The sequence below is a fragment of the Charadrius vociferus genome, unplaced genomic scaffold, assembly GCF_000708025.1.
Source record: "Charadrius vociferus isolate BGI_N301 unplaced genomic scaffold, ASM70802v2 scaffold190, whole genome shotgun sequence".
Taxonomy (NCBI): Eukaryota; Metazoa; Chordata; class Aves; order Charadriiformes; family Charadriidae; genus Charadrius; species Charadrius vociferus.
Genome location: NW_009646608.1, coordinates 5,411,864 through 5,436,278, shown reverse-complemented (window position 1 = coordinate 5,436,278; position 24,415 = coordinate 5,411,864). Strand labels below are relative to the sequence as shown.

Genomic DNA, 24,415 nt, shown 5'->3' with positions numbered 1-24,415 from the left:
CTGCTGATTCCTCGCCAGTTCTGTCACATAAGCGTTTCAGGCTAATTGGCTTATTCCCTATTAAGCAATAGGTGTCTCTGTTTTGCAAACTCATGTGTCTTGATTCCTGCGTCCTCAGCGTACACTTGCAGTGATTACACACAGTGATTTGCAGCCAGGCAGAAATCTCGGGGCCCAACCCTGCTCTTATTTACGCGGGAGCTGATGTGGAGCCGCGGTTAGCACCTCACAGGTAGGGATGCTGAGTGCCTCCGACCTTCCCGTTTTCTTGTGGTCCCCGGGAAGCAGCCTGCGGCATGGGTGACGTGGCGGAGGTGGGATTGGGGCGCGGGAGGAGGTGACCAAATTAGCCAGGATGGTTTGCATGAGACTGACAGATCGGCATTTCCCGTGGAGGGTAATTGCAAGTGCCATGAGCAGCAGCGAGGCCGTCGGCTGGTGCTTTTACACCGGGTCTCCTTGGCTTGCTAGAAGATGCTGCGCCGTCAGCCTGGCGCTGCAAACACTGTCCCGGCAACTCGTATACCGTAGCTGCACTGGGACGCCAGTGGGGCAAGGTGATTTTCCTGAGAGCCATGATATGGGCACGCTCTCCCAAATGCGGTCGTATGACTCGGTAGAAAGAACGAAACTTGGAGCAGTAAAAATAGCACCTGATATTTAGGAAGTTTTTGACACTCAGGCTGCCAAGCTGTGACAATATGAACAAGTGAGATTTTAAACACATCGAAGTGTGATTTCAAACGTCTCATCAAGATGTATCGCAGGATCTTTCATCCTAGCAGGCGAACGCTTTAGAAATGTCTTCCAAATTAATCCCTACAGAGGGAACCTTGCTTGCCAGGAACGTGCAGGTACATAGGGCTGCCCAACGGCCACCGCTTCTCTTAATCGCAATCTGCTCCACACCCTGGGCTGAAAGCCTCAAAAGCAACTGGTGAAGTGTCGCCGGGAATGATCTGCAAGTGTCAGATGTCCTGGCTCCTCTCGGTGTGTTACGAAATGTGACACAGGCAGGCGAGAAACGAGCCTGCGAGAGCTGTGTTTCTGGATGCGGTGAGAGGGAGAGTGCCCGATGTTGTGTTTGAGTACATGATCTCAAGGTTCCGAAATGCATCTCTGCTCCCATCGCTTCTCGCCTGGCTTTGGCTTTTGTTTCCAATTTGTACGTTGGTTTAGGTGTGGGGCTAACCAGCGCTAATGCCTTTCCTCCCTGAATTTGTCTCTCCTTTGATAGCAGAACGTTTTATGGATATGGGTGGGCTTTGACCTAAACCCCACAGAAACCACATGAGTGTCTAGTGAGAAGCCCACAAGGGGACTTGCTGATGAATGTGGCCTTCTTCCATCTTTTCAGCGAGACCTTGATGTCCAGATGGAAAGCCAGGATACAGTCCCCAAGAAATCCCGGTTTCCAGCCTCTGGGCTCATCTCCTGCTCAGTTTGGGCTCCTGGGACACCTTTGCTTCTCCACCTTGTGGGACAGGCTGGACAGGTTGGCGCTCAAGCCAATTCTTTCTCTTTCATAGGAAACTTGGAAATGTGGCAGTTTTCCCCCAAAAGCCTTGGAGTTGCATTTGCTGTCACAACACAAATCCTGAATTTCGGGGAAGAGGAGGGAGGGTGGACACCTGTGTCCTGATCCACACTTCACAGCACTGACCCGAGCGAATCCTGCCCCATCCTTGAGGGCTTGCGGAGCACATGGCTTGGCTTAATGACTGCGCTGCTCTTAGTTAGCAAAATGAAATCACTTACTTAATAGGGCAGTGGGTGCATCCAAGCCCATCTCTAACGAGGTGCCAGCTCATCCCTGATGTTGCAAGGTCCAGCTTGTGAATGCACATGGGATTATATATCACTGTGAGCATCAGCAGGAGCAAGTCTATCAAGTTTGGGAGGAGGAGGAGGATCTATGCATTTGTATTTCATTTTCAGTGGCTGAGCAGTGTATCCCTTTCCCCAAAACTGTTAGTTACAGTGACTGGGTCCGTCTGACCACAAAGCAGCATCCTGCAGAGGGTCTGTGAGCATCCCGCTCCACGTCCCCTCCCAGTCCCGCTGCCTCGGGGAGAGCCCGTGGGTTGGGAGGGCAGAGATTTTGAGAGGGTGGTCCCTGACCCGGCCTGGCATCACGCTCCTGTGCTCTTCAGGTAGAAAAATGGCAGTTCAGGTCCTGAGAACGACATCAGAGCAATCCTTAAAAAGCAAAGTAAATATAGGCGGTGATTTTTTTTTTAATAGATACAGACTGCCTTAGGGGTACAGCCTGCAGCCATCTCAGGAGACCTGCGTATGCCAGTGAGACCTTTTCAGATCGATTCCCGTCATCCTCTGGGTGATGTCTCCTACCCTCTCAGCTGGCAAGAGCCGGACTCGCTCTTGGCAGCATTTTCAAGAGGACAGGTCTCCTGTAAGCCCATAGTGCTCCTGTCCTGGCTTGTGGGACTGCCATTTATTGGTGTTGAGGGCCAAGCCACTTCACCCCCAGTGTCCCAGCTGTAAAACAAGGCTCATAAAATGCACCTAACACAAAAGCAGGTTGTGAAAACTTAATTAGTAGGTGTTAATCATTTGAACCCCTCAGATAAAAATTGTGGCGCTCTGAACTCTCTTTCTGAGTAATTCAGATGGATAAATTCTGCTTAACCATCCTCCAAGGGATTATTATCTTCCTTTCACGTGGAGGAGGGAGAAGAGGAGGACTTAGGTTGCCCAAGGTCAGGAAGAGGCAGAGGTTTTGTTCCACCAGGAACGGGCTCCACAAATGTGGCTAAGTGGGTGGTTGGGTATGGCTGAAATTTCTAGCTGGTTCCTGCTTCTCGTGCCCTCTTCCTATGGGTTTTGTCTGCCACGGATGCTGGGGGGAAGCAGGACTTGGAGGTGGGTGTCATAAAATATCCATGGAAAGCACATTTTTGAATTTGTAAGCCTAAGAATACAGATGCGTAAAGCCTGCTCTTAGAGATCCGCTCGCCCAAAGAGGCTGTGTGACCTACTTGTTCTGTCAAAGCAGCTTTGATTTCCCGTATCGAAATTGCTCGAAGCAAGACCGAACTGTACCTAGCAACAATTAAGAGAATCATTTAAGAAGTGGGAAACAATGAAAAGGGAAGCAAAAAACCTAAACAGCCCATTCATAGTGGGTGAATAGAAAAGTCTTCGCACACCTGATTTGTCAGAAATTATTCATCCAAGAAAATTTGGACCTGAACCATAAGACAATCTTTCTTTTTTATCCTCTGATATATGAATCACTGTCACTTTACATCTGAGCACAGAATGTGTTGACCTATATAATATCTTAGATAGTGGAAATTCAGCTTGAGAATCTCAAAGCAAAAATGAGAAAGGATGGCATAAGCCAGTAATATGGCATTAGCACATATAGATGCGACTTATCACTGGAAAACATCCCAAAAGAAGTCAAAAGAAGAGCGTTTTGTAAATAATAGGATTAGGAAGCAGGTTGGTACTTTGTGGAGCTGGCTATACAATCAAACTGATAACAACTAGATTAATAAGGCAATTCAATCTAAACACGGTGTAGCACTAGAAAGCTTTTCAAAATCAATGCCTATCTGTGCAATTTTAATCGAGGTTGGTCTTTGCCTTTTGAAGCCAAGAGATTTGAAGCTCCAGGTCAGCAACATATAATAAAATGGCCTGACTTTTTTTTTTTTTTTTTCCTTAACGTGTGCCTCTTAATTACTGCCTTCCATTTCTTAAGATTTTCTTCTTCCCAGGTGGGAGAAGTGAAGCAGTACAGTGATATTGGCTTGCCTGTGTTGGTAATGGAGTATGGCAGACCTTGGAAAATACTATGCTTGACTAAACTACGGGTGTTTTGAGCAGCTGGTTGGCCTGGCTGGTACCCAGCGGTGGGCTGAGCTGAGCAGGGTGGCTGGACAGGGCAATATACCCCATATTATCGTATTCACAGCGTACGTCGTCTTCAACGGTACGAAGGGAGACTGTAGGGAAGATGTCCAGAAGTTGCAGTGTAGGACACAAAGGACTCCAAGGTTTTGAAGCCACAGGAGCATTTTAAGATTCACTCAACCAGCTGGGACCTTCAGCCAAGTATCGTGTCCCAGCTTCAGGCAATCTCTGTGGCTCGGAGAGAAACCAAGCCTGGTACAGGGAGCAGTGTCTTTGCCAACATCCTGGGTGTCCACCAAGAGCATCCTGGCTGCTGCTGGCCAGCAAAGCAGGGAGCCCAGTGCCATGGAGCAAGGCATGGGAAGATGTCTCCTCCATCGATGAGCCACCCCCCCCACGTTCATATACAACAGCAGAACACTTCATGCTCTGTTTGCATTACAATATTTTGAAAACTTTCTCTTTTCTCAGTGTGTGAAGGGGAAATAGTGACCCCTGAAACTGCCCCTGAGGGGCTGCTCAGATCGGGGCAGCCCATCTTCTTCCCCACCACCTCTGCACACACTGAGTTGGGAGATGTGCTCTCAACTTGTCTTCCTCACGCCCAGCGTCTCCGGCCCTGATGCCTGCCTTAATTTCAGGAGGAGACATGCACAGACCTGTCGCTGGGGGCATGTAAAGCTAGATTGGATAAATGCATTTGAATAATATGTTGTGATGCTTCAAATCAGTCCTGCCATAGCTGCAAAACATGGATGAGGTGGGAGCTAACAGGTCGTCTCCACCTCCTAATTTCTGTGATCTTTTTTTTTTTTTTTCTCCTTTCACAGAGATTGTGAACCAGCACTTATTCAGGGAGCAGAATTTCTTTTTCTAAGCCCTTAATCCAGTTCCTATCTGTCTTACAGCAAGTGTGAAGGAGTGTGAATCCCATTTGGAAGGCTCCTTCAGAGGAGACGTCTCGGAAAGGATGCGTGGTTTGCACACTAATCCAGTCTGCTCCCACACCCCGCAGTGAACCCCATTAAAGCGGAGGCTTGTTAAATGCCAGTAGACTCTAGGAATAAGCTAGACCTGCTGTTCCCTTGATGCACCAAAAAATGAAACAGCTCACTGACTCTCAGGTTTGTCAAATGAAAGAGGAGAGTGTCGGAGCAGGAATCGCTCTGACTTGGCTGTAGATGGTCACCGGCAGGAGGGAGGAAAGGGACAACCATCGCGGCATTTCCAAGGGTTTGATGTTATGCGGTGCTGAGGGCTGCGCTCAGCCTAACGAAGGGGTTTACATCGCATCCTGCAAGTCTAAAAATCTTTTTCATGGCGCCAAACATTCACGCACTCTATTTCTTTTTCATTTATGTCTAATGCATTTGGGATTTTTTTCAGGACTGGTAGAAATATGTGCTCCTGAGATACATTTTCATTATGGTATATATTTCCAGGTAACAATATTTCTGCTAGAAGAGAATTTGGTTCTCTTCATGAGCGTGTTCATTCGGATATCTGTGCTATGGAAACAACAGAACAGAGCAATAAGCACGTAACAGTTAACGTGCCTGACTGGGACCCCAGCTCCCACCAAGCATCACAAAGTGGGCGACTGGTTCTTCATGACCCCTTTGAAAGTAGCGAGCTATAGCAAGAAGGGACTCTGCAGCCAACTAGACGCAGACCAATATTTGTATGTATTTATTTTTAAGTGAGGATTCGCAGGTCATATGAGTGGCGTTGGTTTCTGAAGGGGCTTGATCCCACCTATTCTTCATTACAGCATCACGTAGTGCTGGAAACTTTGGCTGTCTGTTCCCTCAGGTCTGACACCCGTCCTTGTGCGCTGGTGTCAGGCCATGGGAGTGACAAGGCTGTCACTTCAGGTCTCAGCTCCAGCATGAGAATGACTGTGAGGAGTTGGCCTCATAGCTTCAGCCAGGTTACACCAAAGGTGGGGACAAGGGGCTTCGGGGTACTCATGGTAGCAGGGGGGGCTGGAATGGGACCCTGGCTCTGGCCCGGGTCACTGGGAGCTGGGAGAAGGCGCACTGTGAGGACAACATCTCTACAAGTCGCCCAGGAGGCTAGTGGCTCGGTCTGGATAAAATGGAGGTGGCGCGTGGTCTCAGCTGAAAGTCCAAGATGAAGACAGTGGTGGGAATCCTGTCCAGACCATTCAGCTCAGTCCCCACCCGAAAAGGACAGGGAAAGCCCCTTGGCAACCTGGAGATGGAGGAGACCTTCTCTTTGCACTGCTAATGCCTGACTCGTAAAAAAAAAAAAAAGTAGAGATGTATTTAATGCAACCTGTAGGCTGCATGCTGCTTTGATGACGGAGACCAGATGTCTTTGATGGCTGGTTAGATCGCACAGGTATTATTAATTGGGTTGGTTAGGAGCTTTTTTTGCCGGAATGATTTTACGGTCGCAGTAGGGCAGCAATGACGATGGATGTGAAAAGCCCTTCACAGGCATCAGGACATCTCCCTTCTGGATGGGGTGGGATGCGAACAGCGCAGCAGTGTCTCCGTTCGGAGCCCTTCAGAGCAGGATCTCTTGACTGTTGAACAATGCTTGGCAAAGAGGAGCCGGGTTTATAAATAATGCATTTCCTTTGTCTTGCAGGAGTTCTGGAGGCAGAGGTACAATCAGATCAGCTGTGAACAGCTTACATAGCAAATCTAATAGGTTTGTAAATTAGATTTTGTGTTCATTTGTTTTTGCTGTAAGGCAGCTATTAATCTGCTTCTCCTCTTCGCTGGATAGTGCTGTTCTTATTTAGCAAATGTATCTGTTTCTTTTCACTTCTGCTTTGCATTTTCTTAATCGTTTCTCCCCCTCCTTTCCCCAGCTCATTGCAATCATCATTTGCAAATAACCAAGAATCTGCAAGTTGTGGTGATTGAGAGAACGAGAAAGAGAGAGTTACTTATTGTGAAAATAAGTCAGTGATAGAGTTACCATTTCCGTAGTTTTACTATGTGCTATTAGAAGAGAGATCGCTGTCTTTGACATCAGAACTTCATTCGGTTTTATCATGATGCGCTTCAGTAACGTTGCTCCATTGCAGAGTCATTTCGTGGCATCGCAGCTTCATTCAGTGTCTCTCTGTGTTATTTTTACAATGATTTCATGTCAGCCCAACATTACCAAGTGGCGCGGTTGCAATGCGTAGTGATACCCCGCGAGAAAGGAAGGGTGATGTCATTCTGTGGTGATGTCACCACAGCTGATGAAAACACTGAAAATGGGCCAAACCAAAAAAAAAAATCATAGTTATTCCCGAGATTTCTTTACTCTGTTTCCTTTATGATTTTTCACACCTTATTAAGTAAGCTCTGCGAGACACGAGGTGATATGGCAAAATGCAAGACGCAAACAAATCCAACAGCCTGGACCGGCAACCTCTGGAGAGGTACTGTACAAACACACACAAGGACAGTGGCAGCCGGCATTTATAAACACATTTCTTTGCCTTTCTGAAATGTTAACATAGTGTGAGCCACAGCGTGTCCTCGGGAGCTCCTTCCCTGGGCTGGATATGTGCTCCCGGGAGCTGGATGTTATCCCTGAGCCTGGGTCACCAGCTCTGCCCCATCTCTCACTCTGCTCCCTCTTTGGGCTTTACAGGCTTTTTATAAATGTATTTATTTACAAACCATTGCCCTGCTGGAGAAAGCCCTCTGCATCAGAGAGGGAGATTCCCTTTAGCTGATAGCGAGTGCTTTGGCTGTGTGTTTTTCAGAGCGCTCTGAAGTGTGAAGGTTTTTTCGGGGCTGCAGACACATGCGCAGCTTCTTGATGAGATGCTTGGGCATTCTCTTTGGAGGGCGGCTGGCTGGAATCAAATATTCAGAGGTTCCCTTAATTCATGCCATTTGATGTAAATGGCACTGAAGTGCTGGGGCTGATTTGCTTCTTAGAGCAGGGATTAAAAGCCGGGATCTCCCGGTGATCATCTCCAAACCGCAGCATCTGGCTGTTGCCGGTCCCCCTGCTCATTTCTGGGTCTGGAGCAGGCGATGCGGATGCTGGAATCCTCGTGCTCTCTTCTAACAAGGGGAAAAGTTACCAGCGAGCCGACCTCCCCCTGTTCGGTACGGGATGCTCCTCGCCCCATCTCACAAGCAGCACCCAGCAGCTCAGCTAAATTAATTTCTCCTTTGGGTGAAGTGAAGGTTGAACTTCTATGACGAGGATTTTGACCCGCTGGAGGAGCCGGCTCCGCTTTGGAGCGCTCATGGGTGACCACGAGACAGCAGGTCAGCAACCTCGGCTGCCTCGTGTAGGAAACGTCTGGGTGAATTTTGGGGGCTCCCAGGAGCTCTGGGGTGTCTTGTCTAGGGGTGTGTGTCTGCCAGCCTGTCTTTGCAGAGCCTGCTTGTGTTTTCGTGTGCATGCCTTTCTGCCGCTCCGTGTGTGAGGCTGTGGTTTCTGTAGAGCTGTGCCTGGCTGTAAGTCTGTGTTCGTGTAAGCGAGCAGGTATTTAAGGATTTGTGTCTGTCTGCTTGAGTGTAGCCGAATACAAACAGGCTTTCAGTTCTTGTTTAGCTAATAACTACAATTTTGCTTTTCTGATGAAGTTTGAATTCCAGCAGCCGGGAGCCGAAGACAGTGATTAGAAGTGCCATTGGGATGCTAACGGATCCTGTCTCTCTCCCTCTCCCTGTCTTTCTTTTCTCTAGAGCTGAAGTAGTAATAAATGACTCTTCGTCTCCAGCTGTTGTTGACAGAAGTAATGAAAGCATTAAGCACAACATTAAACCAGCCTCATCCAAATGGAGACACAACCAGACACTGTCTTTGAAGATCAGGTACTGGTAATTACCTATAGGACAAGAGGCAGACTTGGTCCTCTCCAGTGCAAGCTGGCAAATTGCCTCTGTATATCATCTAAAGAAGTCGAGGAAGAAATAAAAGGCTTATCTCCTGCTGAGCTAGGCTTCATATCTGAAAGTGATCACTTGGAAATGAATTCCCGGCTGAACCAGCTGGCCTTGCAACGACAAAACCAGGAGCACTTGAGCCCCCGTTTTCCAGGCCAAGTGGGGATTAGTGTGCGCTGGCGGTGGGACGTGCAGGGGGGAAAGGAGACCCTCTCCCCGGGGTAAACACAGGGAACCCCCACTAACGGTGGGCTGCCCCGGGAAAGGATGGGTGGGGAAGGAGCAGGCGTTAAGATGGAGATAACTGCTTGTAAGCTGTGCCGGGACAGCATCAGTCAGCTGGGACTGGCCATGGAGCAAGGGCAGGCAGGAGGCAAGAGTTTGTCTTGTGTGTGACCCAAATTATCTCTGTATCTCACCTCATGGGGCTGTTTTCTTCCCTGTCCTCAGGAAACAGATCCTGAAGTTCCTGGATGCGGAGAAGGACATTTCGGTGCTGAAGGGGACGCTGAAGCCGGGGGACATCATCCACTATGTCTTTGACAGGGACAGCACCATGAACGTCTCGCAGAACCTGTACGAGCTGCTGCCCCGCACCTCGCCCCTCAAAGGCAAGCAGTTCCCCACCTGCGCCATCGTCGGCAACTCGGGGGTCCTGCTCAGCAGCGGCTGCGGCCCCGAGATCGACGCGCACAGCTTCGTGATAAGGTAGGGCACTGCGCCCCGCTGCGTGGTGGGGCTGAGGGGGTTTCAAGGGGGGGTTCGGAGCAGTGGAAAGGGGCTGGAGTCCCGATGGAGTGGTGCAGCGCAGCCTTGCAGCCCCATGTAGAGCATGTGTAGAGCTCACCGATGCAAACGCCCTGCTGCAAACCCTCCCACCCACCACCAAATCCTCCTCCAGTGTTCCTGAAATACGCCGTGTCTTCTCCTGGTGCACCGTTAACCCCCCCAGGGCACCATGAGCCCCCAGCACCCCTAGTCCCAAGCACTTCCTCTTCTTTTCCCACATGCTTGCCCTCTTGCAAACAAACCCCATCCTGGACTCCCCCATGGACACAAGCTTGATTTTTCCCCAAATCTCTTCTGCCCTCGAGCACCGGGTGCACCACACCATCCCCTGACACCACACCATCCCCTGACACCACACTCGGGCATGCCTAGCTCTGACCCTCCCCTGTGACCACTCCATCCCCAGCACTGATGTCCCCACGGACCTGCGGCAAGCAGATCCTGACCCCCACTGGGACACGCACCGAATTCGCTACAGAAGATGCTTGAAGTGGAGAGGAGGAGCACGCCTACCCTCCCGTCCCCGCCACCAGTGCACATCTGTTAGCTGAGGGGCTGTAGGAGTCCGCTGATGATTTATGTATGTGCAGACATTTGCTTTCTGGCAAGTCTATTATGAAGACAGCCCAATCCATCAGCGGCTCACGGAGGCGGTCCCCGGCGTGACGTGGGAACGAGGATAATGTCACCTCTGCCCCCCGCTCAAGCCCGGCTGCTCCAGCCTGCCTGGCTGCCAGCACCTCCGTCCTGTCCGCAGGGGACGGGGCGTTATCGTTCGCATCCTTAAGCGTAACCAGAGCGAGCAAAGGGGAAAAATTGCTTTTTGCCGTTCTAGCGAAGTTTAGGGAGGGGCTTTTGTGTCAGGCAGCAAAGTTGCAGGAGAAAAGCTTTTCTGGGTGTAAGGATTGGGATTTTGAGTGACTTCTCCCCAGCCGTGTATGCTAGCGCGGGTCTGACATGGATGTACTCTTCCCACCGTAGGTTATCTGAGCCACCGCTTGAACCTGCATCTTCCTGAGGAAGGTTTGCTCCATCCAAGCAGCCTTCCCAGTGGGGCTGGCAGTGACCAGCGATGGGCTCTGTGTCCAGGATACAGTTTTGCTCTTCAGATCCAATGCTTATTTTCAGCGATTTTACTCCTGTGGCAAGATCAAAAGGGCCCCGTGTGCCAGTAGCCGGATTTTCTTTACACCATTCCCTTAGTTTCCCAACTGTAAAGTAGGGAAAACAGTAGTAATGGCTGATTATCGAGGCAGATGGTTAGGATGCAATTCCTGCTCGTTTAAATACTGTAACTTCACTGTAAAACACTGCAGGAGAGCACACAGTGTGCTAACATGTGGGTACCCTCTGGTTTTCACGATGCTGGAGGGGCATCTCTGCATCTCCCCATCAGCTGGTCCCTGGTGCCATTTACCCAGCGCCACATGCATGGCATGGCCACGGCTTAATGGCCACGGTTTCCCCCCCAAGGAGCTGTAGGAAACCACCACATAATGAGGGTGATTTGTTGGCAGTTTATCCCACAGCCTCTCAGCCCTCAGCCCTGGCGTGACACAGGAGCTCGTGGCACAGGAGCTCCCGAGGGAGTGCGTGTGTCTGTATCAGCGTGCACAACCTGAGAGGAGGCACCAATTAAAACTACAGAAAGAGATGTTTTTTGAAGGTCACAGCCTCCAGACAGCCAAACCCTGTGGGGACCATGTCCTGGCATCCACCTCCCGCTGGTGTCATTATCGTTGCCGGTGCCACCGGGTCTGCTGTTAGCTGAGACTCACCAGGAGGAGAAAAGGGACTTGGGATAATATTACCCCAGCAAGGCTGGAATTAAGAGGCGAGCACTTTCCTTGCGTGGGAAAGGCCGTTTCATTTAAAATCTGGCATGGCAGCAAAGGCGGGAGGTTCGTTGCTACGTGTTATTTTTGAACCGCACCAGGAGAGATACCCATCCATACAGAGCCACCCACCAGACACCAGAGCTATGTCTGTTATTAGCATCGCCCCAGAGGAATATGCATGTGCATGCCAGCATGGTGAGGAATGATCACCTGATATTAAGATGGCTCATCATTACCAGTTCAGAGCCTCTCTAATTCATTGCAGAGACTCATTCTCCCTCCTCCTCCTCCCAAAAGCGAGGGCGAGTGGGCACATCTGTCACTGGCCCTGGTTTTTGGCGTTAAACACCCTTCGTGTTTGTCACTCCCCTCTCTCGCATCCATTGCAAAGGGCTGTTCGGTGCTTCCCCTCACAGGTGCAATCTGGCCCCTGTCCAGGAGTACTCGCAGGACGTGGGCATGAAGACGGACTTGGTGACTATGAACCCCTCGGTCATCCAACGGGCCTTTGAGGACCTGGTGAACGAGACTTGGAGGGAGAAGCTGCTGCAGCGCCTCCACAGCCTCAACGGCAGCATCCTCTGGATCCCGGCGTTCATGGCTAAGGGAGGAAAGGAGCGAGTGGAGTGGGTGAACGAGCTCATCCTGAAGCACCACATCAACGTCAGGACTGCCTACCCCTCGCTGCGCCTGCTCCACGCTGTCCGAGGGTGAGAGCGTTTCTGGTGTGGTCAGAGCCAGGCTTTCAGGAGCCTCCTGAGCTGGAGAGCAATCAATGGGTTTGCGCTGGAGGCAAACGGTGCGAGCTGCTACTTTCTGTAGACCGTGAGGAAGACTCCACGGGCGGTGGCTGGTCTCTAGATGAGAACTGGAGACCACCTTGCAAGCAGGGTCTCCGCAGTATGGCGTGAGGTCTTTTAGCCATGTGATATCATAGAATCATAGAATTGTTGAGGTTGGAAGGGACCTTTAAGATCATCAAGTCCAACCATTAACCTAACCTGACAAAACCACCTCTAAACCATGTCCCCAAGTACCACGTCTACCCTTTTTTTAAACACCTCCAGGGATGGCAAATCCACCACCTCCCTGGGCAGCCTATTCCAATGTTTGATAACCCTTTCAGTGAAAAACAATTTCCTAATATCCAATCTAAACCTCCCCTGGCATAACTTGAACCCATTTCTTATCACCCTATCACTTGTCACTAGCGAGAAGAGGTCAGCCCCCACCTCTCTACAACCTCCTTTCAGGTAGTTGTAGAGGGCGATAAGGTCTCCCCTCCGCCTCCTCTTCTCCAGGCTAAACAACCCCAGTTCCCTCAGTCGTTCCTCATAAGGCTTGTCCTCCAGCCCCCTCATCAGCTTCATGAGCGAGCCTAAGTCTTCCAGTGCTTTGGACATCACCACAATAACTCCCTGACCTACAATGAGGGCTGTCCTTGGAGGGATATGTGTGTGTTGTGGTTTGCAGAGCTGGTGACAAAGTTTGTGACTTTGTGCTTAAGCGACACATGCAAGTCTCGCACGGCTCCTCGGGTCTGGTTGCTCATAGCAGCCTGGACAGGCTCGGCAGAGTAGCTGTTCACGAGTAGCCTGCGTGCTCCTGTAGTGGTGCTAATTGCACTGCTCATCTTAAGTGGCCAACCCAAGGAAGGGACTGACATGGTCTGGTCCTGCTGGTCAGATAAATACGGCCAGGTGGTGGTGAACAGACTTACTGGGAGGGAAGGAAGAGGTCTTTCTGCTTCCTCACTGCAACCAGGTGTGTGGGAGACACAGGTGTGGTGGGGATGGGAAGAAAGAGGGCTCCAGGGGTGAGACTTCCATGTAAATGGCTTGGTAATGGGGTAGGCTCTTGCCGTCTTGCTTTATTTCTCTGGGGAGACTCATGATTTGTTAGGCATTTAGAGAATCTAGGCAGGTGACGGCTTATGCTGGAGATGGTTTAGTGGCAGTAGTTGTCCTCTCCGATTTTGACTAGACCCTGTTGCTCTCCTGGGATGGGAATTCGCTCACGCAGCTGATGCTCCCGCTTCTAAACCTCAGCATTAATATTTCTTGATTGCTGTGAGCACTTCTGCCCCGACGCATCTCTGAGCCTGAGCTCCTCTGGTCAGTTGGTCCATGATGGGCATTTCTCTGTCCCAGCCGGGGTTATGTGTCAGTGCAGGGGGTGGGCACGGGACAGATTTTGGGGTTGTTTCCTGCAGAAGCAAGCCTAAAGGGGTGCTGTGGGGAGAGGGGTGTGAGGGGAGGCTCTGCAGGCAGCCCAGGCAGGCTGGGAGGAGCGGAGGCAGCAATAACAGGCAAAAAGAACCACATCTGCCCCAAATGCCTGAGCTTGAGGCTTCCCTGGGCTGGAGAGGCATCTTACAGAAAACGCTGGCTTTGAGGGAAAGAAAAGGAAGGAAGTGATACCACAACTCACAGAAGCCAGCGAGAGGGGAGGAAAAAAAAAAAGAAAAAAAGAAAAAAAAAAAAAAGAAACACCACAACCCAAATTTTGAGCTATTTCTAGCTGTAATTGACTTACTTTCATCTGTCAAAATGGAATTAAGCTCCTGTAATAAGCCCTTTAAATCAACAGGCTGCTAATCCTGTGCTGGCAACCCTTCCTGGTGCTAGAAACTTCCCGTAGGAAGCTTTGTGGAGGGATTGGCAAAGGCTGGGCATCGCTTTCCCGCGGGAGAGGAGGAGGATGCCTCGATAAGCTCTGCTGCTGAGCTTATCTTCCAACACGCAGCACCTTCCTGGCCCTCCTGTGCTACAGCCCTGCGGTCCAGCCGGGCTGGCTGGCGCTCTGGTTGTCCCTGTGCATCTCCCACAGAGCGGTGTTGGAGCCACCACCCGGGGCTGGCGGGTCCTGCCTGGCTGGAGGGGACACAGGGATTTTGGGACAAGCCCAGGGGTTCAGCGGTGTCTCTCGGTGCGTGGAGTGATGCACCCCTCTCCCCCGTGGCTTGGAGTAGTGTCTTTCTTTTCCACGTGTTAGCGTTCCCGTGGGTTTTAATGGGGTTCCGTGTAAGGAATGTGGGTTCGGGCTTCTGAAAACCTACTGGGGCCCAGAGGGATGTGACCAGTCAGACCAGCAAGCGAGTGAAGTAGCCGGTGTTGGTGGGTGTCTGGAGTGGAAATGGTACCAGCACGTGGTCAGACGCTGGCTGATGCTGATGGCAGGCTCTAAGCGTCTGGTCTGAGCTACAGCCGAGACCTCAATCCTGTCCTCTGGGCTGGTCACCGTGCTGTGGGGCGATGGAGAAAGGTGGGTCGTGGCTGCACTGAGGCAGCACTAATTCAATTATAACAGCAGAAGCCAGTGCTAATCCTCATCAGGGGTCACCCTCTAAGCCAAGGGAGCTGCTGCCTGACCTCCCCTCCTGCTCTCACACTTATCAGCCGGACAACAAGGATTTTTAACGATTAATATAATTAAAACTGTGGGCCCCTCAGCTGGCTAGAACTGATGGGAGCACTTCAACACCTACCCAGTGTGTGGTGGCCTGGCCAAGCAGCTGTGCGGGGGGACCACCCAGGGCTGGGGGGTAAAGGGCTGTGCTGTTCTGGAGGGAAGGCTGGAGTCAGGGTTAACCCTTTCCTCGGTGCAGCCTCTCAGGTTTGGACTTGGATGGATTTAAGAGTGATTCAGGCAGTACCGAATAAACTGGCCACAGCTGAGGAGGGGGCTGTGCTGATGCTCTTGGTGCTGTGTAGGAAGTCTCTCAGGTACCTGTAGAGTTATCTTGACCATCTGCTCAGCGTAATTGATACGATGTAGTTTGGGGTGAAGAAGGAATCTTTCCTCAGGTCAAACTGACCAGAATCACTAGAAGTTTACTTATTCATCTTCTGTGATACTAATTCCTAAGATCATCGTATATTTTTGCTTATGAGCTCCTTGCTGTTACAGGGATATGGTCGCCAACGACTCCCTCCGGCTCGCTCTGAGGAGTATGCCGGTTTGTAGCATTACACTTTTCTTTGACAGATCTGAGATTTGTGAAACAAATAAATTTTGTGGCATGCAGCAGAGAATTGATAATCCACAAAGCCCCACAGAACATCCCTCTGTGCTACAGTGGGCTGCAGTTGCAGAGATATCCCATCTTCTTTGCTGGATAAAGCTACCCTTTATGATCTATCCTAAGTTGATTTGGAAATCACAAAGAAATGGGGGGAGTCTTTCAGCCAAGATGCTCTTTTGTACATTTTGTTTTTTTTCAAGGGATAGCACTTTCTACAAAGACTCACGTTATCTCAGCCAACTTCAATTCGGCTACAAAAGCTTTGCTTTTTCTCTTCTTCCTTTACTTCCAGTGAAATACATTTGTGAGTTCTTGACTCCTCCTTGAACCACAGTATTTATTGTCCTGCTCTGCTTTCCCCCAGACCAGAATGCATTTCAGTGGCAATTGAGCATTTTTCCTATAATTTTCAGTGCATTTGGGGTATTTGCAGAGTGTGCGTTGCTGAGATAAGTAAAAAGCATTTGGTTTTGTTGTCCTTAACAGCATCATTTGAGACATCACCTTCCTAGCTGTGAGGGTGCCTTAAATGTTTGCTGATAGCTTTTTGTGTTGATGATTTGGGATAATCTGTGCAATAGGATGGAAGCTGTTCCTACACGGTAAAACTCCCCATCTTCACGCCAGGAGGGGAGTGAGCCATCAGCGTTTTCGATGGAGGAGCTCCGAAGGAAGCCGAGTTGCTACCTAAGGCTGAGGAGGAAAGCTGTGCCGTGGCAGGGAGCCAGCTCGCGGGGATGGGGACGGTGCCATGCGTTTCGGGGGTGCGTGACTCACTTCGAAGCGATTCTGTAAAATGTCTCCCGAGCAATTCGTCTGGCGAGCGTAGCGCTCGTCTCCTGGCTGGGAAGCAAGCAAGCCCCTTATAAGTCATCTGTTAGTGTCTCCAAAAAGCCTTGTAATCCCTATTGCCAAAGCAGCTTTTGTCAGAGAAATAACATGAAATGCAGGAAGCGAGGGAAAATAATTGTGTCTGGAGGTTTGACTATCACTCCTTGTGGAGAATTCATGGACACATTTCAGTTTGCCTTGTATAATCTAGTCTAGCATTTCTCACTGTGTCCATCACGAGGGTCTCTTGGCAGTAACCAATTCTAATCCCTTAAGATTTTGTTAAGAGCTTCTTGAAAGAAAAAAAAAAAAATCAATATATCTTACAGCTTCTTGGCTAGGTCTTCCATTAGGTTTAACATCCAAATAGCCATGACAGTTCGCGTGCGCTCTTCATGACAGCGATCGCCTTGCTCAGGGTCCATAGCTTGCATAGTGCAGCTCTGCCACATGTCCTCAGAAGTGCAACCTGGTGGGGCATAAGGTGAATTCATCTTTGCCTCGGAGGTCTCCCTGGGTCCTCACACCCAAACAGTGACTAAGCCTTAGCTGATTTTTCAGGGCAATGCTGCTCAGCTGCTGCCTTTCCCAACCAGCAGCGATGGTGGAAACCTTCCCCTGGTCCCTCCTCGCCTTGTGTCCTGATTATGCTGCATCTTGCCTTGCTTGTAGCCATGCAGGACATACGTGTGCAGGTTATTCTGCTAACCTGTTGCTTGGATCGCATCACCCTGTTCTTTTGCACCCCTCCATGGGTTCCCCTTTCCTCTAACATATCAAACCTAAGCTGCTGCTTTTCCTTTTCACAGCCCTTCCAGCCCATCTTCTCTCACTCTCTGCCTCAAGACCTGTGCTGCTGTTGATTAGCCAGTGTCACCCAGTTGTGGGGTTTCTAAACAAGCTCCTTCGTGCATCTTCCCATATGGTCCTTAAGCTCACCGGGGCTTCTCTGAAATATCTGCCCCCAGGGACTTGTTCCTTAAAGCCCATCCTCTCTGGTCCCACAGACGATTTAAGGACAGTGGTCCTGCACTCAGGTGAGGGATGAAGATGACCGAAGTCTGTAGAGGGGGAGGGTGGGGAAATAGCCATTCCAATTGCGCGGCTGGGGTAGGATGTGGGGGACTATGAATGCCCAGTAAAACTACAGGTGGGTGAGATCAGTGGATATCCCACAGCTAAATCCTTGTGTGAGCAATTATTCTTCCCCCTCTGCACTGGAGCAAATGAGGCACGTTGTATCTGAGCTGTGGTGTGACTGCACTGGGACCCTGAGACAGTTAATTTGTTCCGGTTAATCGGGAAGAAGATTTAGTCTTGTCTTTGTCAAAAGAAGGGGAAGGGCAGAGGAAGGAAAGGTGAAAGAAATAGGGTAATCCTCTTCCCAGTTACTTTCCTCCTGTCTGTTTGGAAATGGTTTAACTTGTGGGTGTTGAGTACCATGTGTGTTTGAAAGGGCACTGCAGAGCTCAAAACCTGGAGGAGAAGAGAGTTATTTATCTGTGGCTCAGCGTTGATTTGCTTGCGCCGAAACCAGACCCAAGCCACACAGTACAAATCCAGAATGGATATGGAAGTGTGATTTGGTGTTTGGGCTTTGCCCAGCGTGGGGATAGAGCCCAGATCTGACTTGAGATCCATCTTTTGGAGTCTGCGTTAGCGCGAATCTGGATGAGGACCTCCCCATTCCTACCCATCCAGCACAGATCTCATCACCGTTCATGGCTCTCAGCTATTTTGGGGGAGGTGACAGAGGAGACGGGATACATGGACAGAAAAAGGGCTGGGAGAAGCTGGATGGGGGCTAGCGTTGACTCCTTGGTCTCCAGCACTTCATCTCCATCCGCCCAGCAGCTGGGATCCGTGCTGTGCCCTGCCAGCGCCGGCGGGTCCTCTCCTGCACCAACGTGAGCGCGGAGCAGCGCCAGGGCACTCGCTCTCGTTATCTGTAGCTGGTTCTTCATGAGTGTTAATGGGAGCAGGATGTGTGTGGCAGACTGATAATAAGCTTCTGACAGTCAAGGACTAGCACCTCCACAACAGCTTGTGTTTGTATCGCACTTTTATGAATAAGCTGTTTTAAAAGGGTCTGAAATCGCATTATTTCGGCTATTCTGATTTGTATCACTAAATAATGCAGCTGATACTGCTGAAACTTGATTTCTTCATTGACCTGGGTTTCTTTTATTCATTTCATCAGGGCGATGGATTTTCTGTTCATTTTATCCTGCAGGTTAACCCTTACCTGGAGTGTACAAGTTACCTCGGGGTTTTCTCAGCTGTATCAGGAGGTGATGGGTAAGCACCGAGCAGGATCCCCGCCCTCACCTAGCGGTCCCCAAACACTGCCTGCAGGGAGGAGTTTTGCACCCAGCATTTCAGCCCAAATCGAGGCTCCCCGAATTCGGTGTCGCTGGGGGAGGATGAGCACTGTCAGCGCGGTGGGGTGTGTGATGTGGAGGCTGACACCTTCCCCGGCTCAGGCGGGAGCTGCGGCTTCCTATGGGCAGTTTCAGAGCGTTTGGTCTCCTGAAGGATTCCCACCGGGCTTTAAGGTCCAAATACAGGGGTCGCTTCCCCCGTGGCTGCAGTGCAGCCCCTCGCAGGAGGCGTATGCTGATGGCCAGGCAGCCGGCAGCAGTGCTATGCAATTCTGCTCGGGAGACTGCTTAAATTTCTTGGAAACCTTTTGGAAAACTGATGTTGCTGAGGAGCAACCAGAACCACCTACCGGCTAGGATGAGACTCTCTGAGCTGCTCTTCTTGAAGCCTTTGTCCTTGGCTACCGTCAAGTGTTGGTTCAAATAGGTGCTGGGGCTTGCGTCGAGGCTGCGTCGTTACAAAAGACGCAGAAGATCTGATGGCATTTTCCGTCTGTCACTATCACGATCCGAAACAAGAGCTGTCTCAGACAATTTTTGCCTGACAGCATCACGGTTCCTGTTCATAGCTGCATCCCGCTCAGTCACCAGCCTATCTCTGTAGCTGCTTACACCCCTGAGGGTTTATTTACAGAAATGACACAGCACCGGCTTTTGAAGGAGGTCCACGCTGTGAGAAAGGCTCTGAAAAAGGAGGTATTGGGTTTCAGGGCTGCTGTTTGCTCTTCTCTTTTAATTGCTGTCTCTTTCCATAAAATGTTGCAGTTAATAGTTATGGTGATTGGTGTAGCCAATTTGAAAAATAATTACTGTCTGCTTCAAGATTATCTTTCCTCCTAATTAAAATCCCGGACCTCACATATTAAAGGTGCGCTGTTGACACAGCATCCCATGTGCGCTCAGACAACCTCATTTGGATTTACAGAATTAATTAGGTTTTATTTCCATCCCCAGCTGTTCTCTCCTGCACCAGGAATGTGGCCACTGTCTCAGTTGGCCAGTGGTGGGAGAGATAAGAGGGAGATCTTCCTGTATAGCTCCCACGCTCCCATCACAAACCAGTCATTAAAAAGTGTTCCCCAGACCTCACTGGAGGATTTCCCACCTTCACTCTCCAGGAAACAAATTGTAAGGGCTGTGGCAGTGGCCTATGTTATGGTTTTGGCATTATATATTACATAATAATTATATTATAATTATTATATAATTATATACAATAATAAATACTAGTATATAATTATTGCGTAATAATTATTATAATATGTCATTGCTGGGGCTGGGACAGCCTGGAGCCCATCATCCCCTCCCAAAGCTGCATCCAGCAGTGAGAATTTATGGTGCTGTAGGAGTGAGGTTTGTCATCCTTCTCGTTTTACCGATGCTGTGCCTGCAACCTGGGTTGAAAAAGCCTTTTTTTTAAAAAAAAAAAAAAATATTATTATATGAATTGTGATTATTCCCTACCCCAATATTATTGAGTGAGTGTTCACTAGCTGCATGTGCTGAGGTGGACCCACTGGGTTGGTTTTGGTAGGGCTGCTTTTGGGTACTGGTTGGGCACAGTTGTTGGTCTTGGTAGGGCTTTTTGGGCAGACTGGGTTGCAGAGAATGGCGTGATTCTGTAGAACGTGTCTGTATTTGACCCAGGTAATTTTTTTCATCATTAATAAGCTTAAAACGTTGGTGATCACATTCATATCCTGCACCCTCGTACAAGGGTCACTCCGTCATGCTGTCAAGGTCGTTGTGTGTTCATTACAGTTTTTACAGACTCCCGGCAAACCCCAAAAGTTAGTGTTTTGGGCAGGCCAGGAGGTCACCGCTATCTTTCTGTGCTCCAGCTGGCAAATTGCTAAAAGGCAAGTTTTAAGGCTAAAGCAACTATGGGACAAACCCTGTTCTTGGTGTCTTCCCCCAAAACCAGCCGGTTACGTGGCTTTACAGTTCTTCCCAGGTAGTTTCCCTGCTGGGTGAGGATACCCTAATTCACGGAGTTAAATGGTTGTGATAATCTCCCATTTGTCTCTGCACGCCGGGGGTCTAATGTGCTTAAAGTCATCAAGGAGGCTGTTTTATGGCTACCCTGTGGGAGAAGATTGCCTTGGCACTGCAGTGAACTTTGTTGTGTCCCCATAGCACAACCCATATGGGCAGGCAAGCCCAGAAAATGCTGATGCTCTGCCTCCGAGATACTGTTTTCACCCCAGTTACTTGCTCCTTTTTTCGTGCTGGATGCCAAGATGCGTCTGACAAGTACCCCCTTCCCAAAAACGTTGCACTCATCCTTTGCTAAAGCTGCAGGCGCTTAAACACCCCTGGGGTGTGGGAACCCAGTGAACCCTGCCGTGCCCTTCCCGCACGTGCCGAGGCGGTCACTCTGCTTCCAGAATTTGGTTCACCAGAAAAGTCAATTTTTCTCTTATCTGGCTGAGAACGAGCGAGTACGTTGTGTGCTTTGGTTGCTAAATTTTAATGGCTTTCGTGAAAAGCTAATTTGCAGGATTAAGGCTCCGCTCTCCCGAGGGTTCCCGCTGCCTGAGCACCAGACCCTCAGAATTCGGGCAGAAAGGGCGAATGAGGAGCAAGACGCTTCCCGTGGCTCCGCGTGCCACAGCGGGACCCAGCTCAGGATCCCAAACCTCCGGGTGAGAGCGCAGCGATGCCACGTGCTGCTGTGCTCCGCTTCCTCCTGCTTTTTATCCAAAGCGCTGCCAGTCTCTCACCTGAACCCCGGCCCTTTGAAATCGCTATCAGAAATAATCGGAGGGCTCGAAGGGGCCGCGACACAGCGGGCTGCGCTGCCTGCACCATTCCTGCCTGCTGTGGGGCAGCGCCTGCGTCAGACGTGCTGGGGATGAAGGGTCTGCACCCGGGGCGGGGGGACGACATCTTCTACCTCCCCCCAAACCTTTTGCTTTCTGATTTTGCTCTCCTGACCGTGTTGTTTTTTTTTTTTTTTTTCTGCTGAGCAACTGAGATAAGTTGCCTGTGCAATAAACGCTGGGCGCTGGAAACGTCGTCTTACGGGGTGTTGATGCTGCAATAACTTTTTATCGGCAGCCCAAAATACAACTGCTGATACCACTTCTGCTCGTGCATCACTACAGGGTGCCTCCTTCCCCGGCTCTTTTTGCCATCCCTCATAAAAACTTATGCACTTCTCAGCAGCAAGCACAGCTGACCGGCGTATGGCATAGTATATATTGCAATATGCCGCATTGTGTATCCCACGGACTGACGTTGCAGAGTGTGGTGATGTGTTTTGGTGCAGGATCACGGTCGGAATTGCTGGGCGTAACGGGAACGCAGCAGTGTGGTTTAACTCTTTCAGCCTGGTGACCCTTTATTCCAAGGCAAAGGTTTTTACAGCCCTGTTGTGTTTACTGTCAGCGTAAAGATCTTGATTCATCAATGAAAATCATCAGTTTGCGTGTGTGAGAGTGTGTCTGCTTCAAGGGGTTGCTGGAGTCTACTTGACATGTGGACAGTTTGGTCTATGGTATTGATCTCCTAGGTTGATTGGAAGATAATTGTAGGCTGAAGTACTGAAGGCCACCGTTGCAAGCAATTTGTTTTTCATAAAGGATTGCCGAGGCCTGAGATGCTCCAATGCCATAGCAACAAGTGTGATGTAACCGCCAGACAGAGAGCAGGAAGATGCTTATTCATGAAGCAATCCCTAGAGAGGCTTTTTCTTGGCATGGAGAACTCTTCTGCTAGTCAGAACCCTCTCACTTTGAATCACCAATATATCTCAGTCAGAGGCTGGAGAGAGAGAACGGGCAAGCCACGAGCTTCGTGTGCGGGAGGAGTAACACGCTTTCCTCTACTCTCCCTTTGCAGGTACTGGCTAACGAACAAGGTGCATATCAAGCGACCCACCACCGGCCTCCTCATGTACACCTTAGCCACTCGCTTCTGCAACCAGATCTATCTCTACGGCTTCTGGCCCTTTCCCCTGGACCAGAACCAGAACCCAGTCAAGTACCACTACTACGACAGCCTGAAGTACGGCTACACCTCGCAGGCCAGCCCGCACACCATGCCCTTGGAGTTCAAAGCCTTAAAGACGCTGCACCAGCAGGGAGCCTTGAAGCTGACTGTGGGGGAGTGCGATGGGGCCACGTAGGGTGGTCTCCAGCCATGTTCCTGCACATCCACGGGAGGAAGGGGAGGGGGCGGAAAGGACGAGTGGTGCCTGGTGGGGTTGGTTGTCTTTGTTAATGCGCAGAACAGCGACACAAATATATATACGTGGTACCTATATATATTGACCTGAGTATTATAACTGTTTGGTGTTCACCAAGGAAGGGGCAGGAAAGATGCAGGAGCATCTGACGTGACTGGCCTGGACAAGACCCCTTGCCATGGGCTTGCTGGGCTCGGAAGGGCGTTCGACCTACGCCCGAGAGGTGTGAAGGTGGCCTTGGTTTTTGAGGGTAATGTTAGGTGATGGGTAAACCTTTAAGCCGTTTGTCGTGACTGGTCCGAGGTTGGTAGTTAGTTCGTTTGGCCAAGGACGCCGGCGCTCTGCAGCGAGGCACGTTCTTGGCCCCGTGCTGCTGGCGGGGAGGGGAAGGGGCAGGGAGCGGGGTGGGCAGGGAAGGTTTGTTGGCGGCTCTCACAGCTGAGGGACTGCCCGTGGCACCAAGCAGCACCCGTCTCCTGCCCAGCGGGGACCGGTGCCCGACAGAGTCGCACACAGATCCATCCGAGACACGGAGCTCCGGGCTGAGCGCAGCCTTCGGAGAGGCGAGGGAGAGGCCTCTTGGGCTGCAGCTTGATCTCCAGGAGGTGGTGGGGAGCCATGCTGAGCTGATCCCGCTGGCATTTGCTGGGAGAGGAGATGTGAGGGTCTCCAGAGAGCGGGCACGTCGGCGTTGAGCCGGGCGGACAGTGAGGAGGATGCTGAGCATGTATTTTCTCTTCCTTTACTGAGGAGCAGTTTAGAAAGGAGCAAAGATGCTGGAACGTGGCAGGAAGAAGGTTTGCTGCTGCAAACCGGCACCATTAGTATTAAGTGTCTTAACCGTGCCACAGTCGAAGACACTCAACATCTGGCAGGGCTCGTGAAAACCATAAGTACATCTAGCTCTTAATTCCCAAATGCCACCTGCTAAACAGCCTGCCTTCTCTCCCCCTCCAAAAATAACCGCTGAAATATTGGCGATAGGCCCGAGACCCAGCCAAGCTGAAAGACCACAGGACTTCAAGGGACTTTGTCAAGTCTAAATAATTTATTTTCACTTCCTCCGCAAAGAACCAGCATACAGCAGTATATTCCTGAAGTCCTGCGCTCTCCTTTCTTTCAAGCTCCAATTAGCTCTTACTCTGAACAGTTCAATAGGATGTCAGGTGGGTCTTGATGGGATGCTTGACTAGTGATGAATGTCAAAGAAATAATCTTTTCCCATTTTTTTTTTTTTTCAGAGAGAACCCAAAATATAAAGACTTTTTTATAACCACATTTGCTTTTCTCCTAATTTTTTTTTTTTTTTGAGGGAAGAAACTAGATTGGTCTGATTATCCTGTTTAATTTTCTGCTTCTGTAGCCTACTCTATTTGTCTCCTAATTAGCACTCAGTGCCAGAATGCAGGTGAGTCTGGGGTTCAGTGAGTGCAGTCTGGGGTTGATTTGAGGGAGAGCAAATAACACTACGCAGGGAAGCCTCAGCCGTGTGCTGCAGTGCTTTCCTGGCTGGGTTTCATCGCCTCTGTGCCTCCTCCTGCTGCTGTTTTTAAGGTAAAAAGTGTATGGTTTGGGGCTGAAATGCTTGCCATTGTCTCTTTAAA

The 24,415-nt window shown here is 50.2% G+C and overlaps 1 protein-coding gene across 1 annotated transcript; it reads left to right on the top strand.

The window, feature by feature from the left end:
* Window positions 1–3,801: 3,801 nt before the first annotated feature.
* On the top strand, window positions 3,802–22,884 carry ST8SIA2 (ST8 alpha-N-acetyl-neuraminide alpha-2,8-sialyltransferase 2). The gene is given in 6 exon segments (XM_009887159.1): window positions 3,802–3,842; window positions 6,499–6,561; window positions 8,559–8,687; window positions 9,210–9,467; window positions 11,803–12,096; window positions 22,466–22,884. Coding segments are annotated over 6 exon segments (1,071 nt in total). The 3' UTR covers window positions 22,752–22,884.
* The last annotated feature ends 1,531 nt before the right edge of the window (window positions 22,885–24,415 follow it).